The sequence below is a fragment of the Myzus persicae genome, unplaced genomic scaffold (genome assembly GCF_001856785.1).
Source record: "Myzus persicae strain clone G006 unplaced genomic scaffold, MPER_G0061.0, whole genome shotgun sequence".
In the NCBI taxonomy this organism is placed as follows: domain Eukaryota; kingdom Metazoa; phylum Arthropoda; class Insecta; order Hemiptera; family Aphididae; genus Myzus; species Myzus persicae.
In genome coordinates this window covers 1-1,528 of record NW_019103287.1, presented here as the reverse complement: position 1 = coordinate 1,528, position 1,528 = coordinate 1, and the positions used below count along the sequence as shown (strand labels likewise).

Below are 1,528 nucleotides of genomic sequence, written 5' to 3'. Positions count from 1 at the left end.
TGCCATAAATTAGGTGAGTCCTGTAATTGCCGAAGAAAGATAGTAGATAGTAGTTTTTTAGTTAAGTTATGCAGTTATATCAATTTGTTTTTCAATATATTATTGTAGATGAAGATAATATACATTCTGATGCATCGATTTCTTCTTTAATGTCTACGGGGAAAATAAATTTATCAAGAAAACAATTTTCAAAAAAAGCCCAGTCTTGTGAAAAACTGAATTTTGCAACTGAAAAAAGACTTGTTGATAGTAATGGTAATTAATATTATTATAGCAATTATAAAACTAATTGTCCTTTTACGCGTAATAAATTCAGTTACTAAACTTAACTAAATTTCTGGTTTCAATAAATTATTATTATACGTAATATTATGTATTAGACATATTAATTATGGTTTTAATTAATTAATTGAATCTCAAAATTCTAAATATTTAGTTTTTTTTAATTATTTAATATTAAATAACAATAGTTATTGTATAATTTATAATATAAACGTTTCCTCTTGTAGTTACATATGCACCAAATAAGAAACATTGCCCAACATGTGGTCGCTCAGGTATAAATAAACACTACATAAAAATTTTAACACATACAGTATCTATATAGTGGACAGTTAAATTAAGCTTTGTACTATTTATTTTAGATAATGCTGTAACAGTTACTAAATCCGATTTAGAATCACTCAAAAGAAGTATAGAATATCGTATCAAGGAAGAAGCAAAAATAACACGAGCATTATTTGAAGTTCCAAATAAAATTACAGAAATAGAAAAAATAATTAATGACAATACAATTATGGATTTGCCCAAAATTACCTTGGAAAGTTTTAAAGATTTTGAGAGACAGTTAGAGTCTGACACTGAACTTGTACAAAAATTGGTGAATACTTATAGTTTGTGAATATTGTAACTAATTCATTTTTAATTTGTATTGTTAATTTTCAGAAATGTTTTATCGTTCTCAATATGAAAACCAACTCAAAAATAAGTGAGAACTTAACAGTAGTTATTCCTAAAATAATCTGTAAAGAGTTTCAACTAATGTACAGTGCGTTCGGAAGGGAAACCAATGGCCAAAAAAAACTAAATTTTTCTTCTACCATCACTTATAAATACTTACTAGGTATACTTTATAACACTGTTTATAATCAGAGCTCATAATTTAATGTCCCAAAATTGTTGTTTAAATATGCATGGCATTTGTGCTCTAAAAAATACTCAAATATGTAGTAAAAAAAAACATAATTGACATAAAAATGCATTAAATTATGAACCTTTGTTTATAATATTTGTAACTGTTACTTGTTAGTTAATCCTTTTTTTAGTAACTCAATTTTTAAATTTCAGAAGCACTTATTACTAAACATGAAGATGTAAAAGCAAAAGAGATTTCGAGCATTTTAAGCCGTTGGTTTTCGGGGGCCAAGGACCGTGAAGGAGGGAAGAAACTGAGAATGAAGAATGATTCAAAAATAATAAATTAATCAAAAAAATAAAAATAAAATTAATATGGCTTCAATAAAACTAT

At 25.7% G+C, this 1,528-nt stretch overlaps 1 protein-coding gene across 1 annotated transcript; it reads left to right on the top strand.

The window, feature by feature from the left end:
* Positions 1–108: 108 nt before the first annotated feature.
* LOC111034167 lies at positions 109–1,484 on the top strand (the record flags this gene model as incomplete). Its single annotated transcript, XM_022315244.1, has 4 exons — positions 109–255; positions 645–745; positions 895–1,123; positions 1,348–1,484. Coding segments are annotated over 4 exons (614 nt in total), but the record flags the coding sequence as incomplete, so codon positions are not given.
* Between the last annotated feature and the right edge of the window lie 44 nt (positions 1,485–1,528).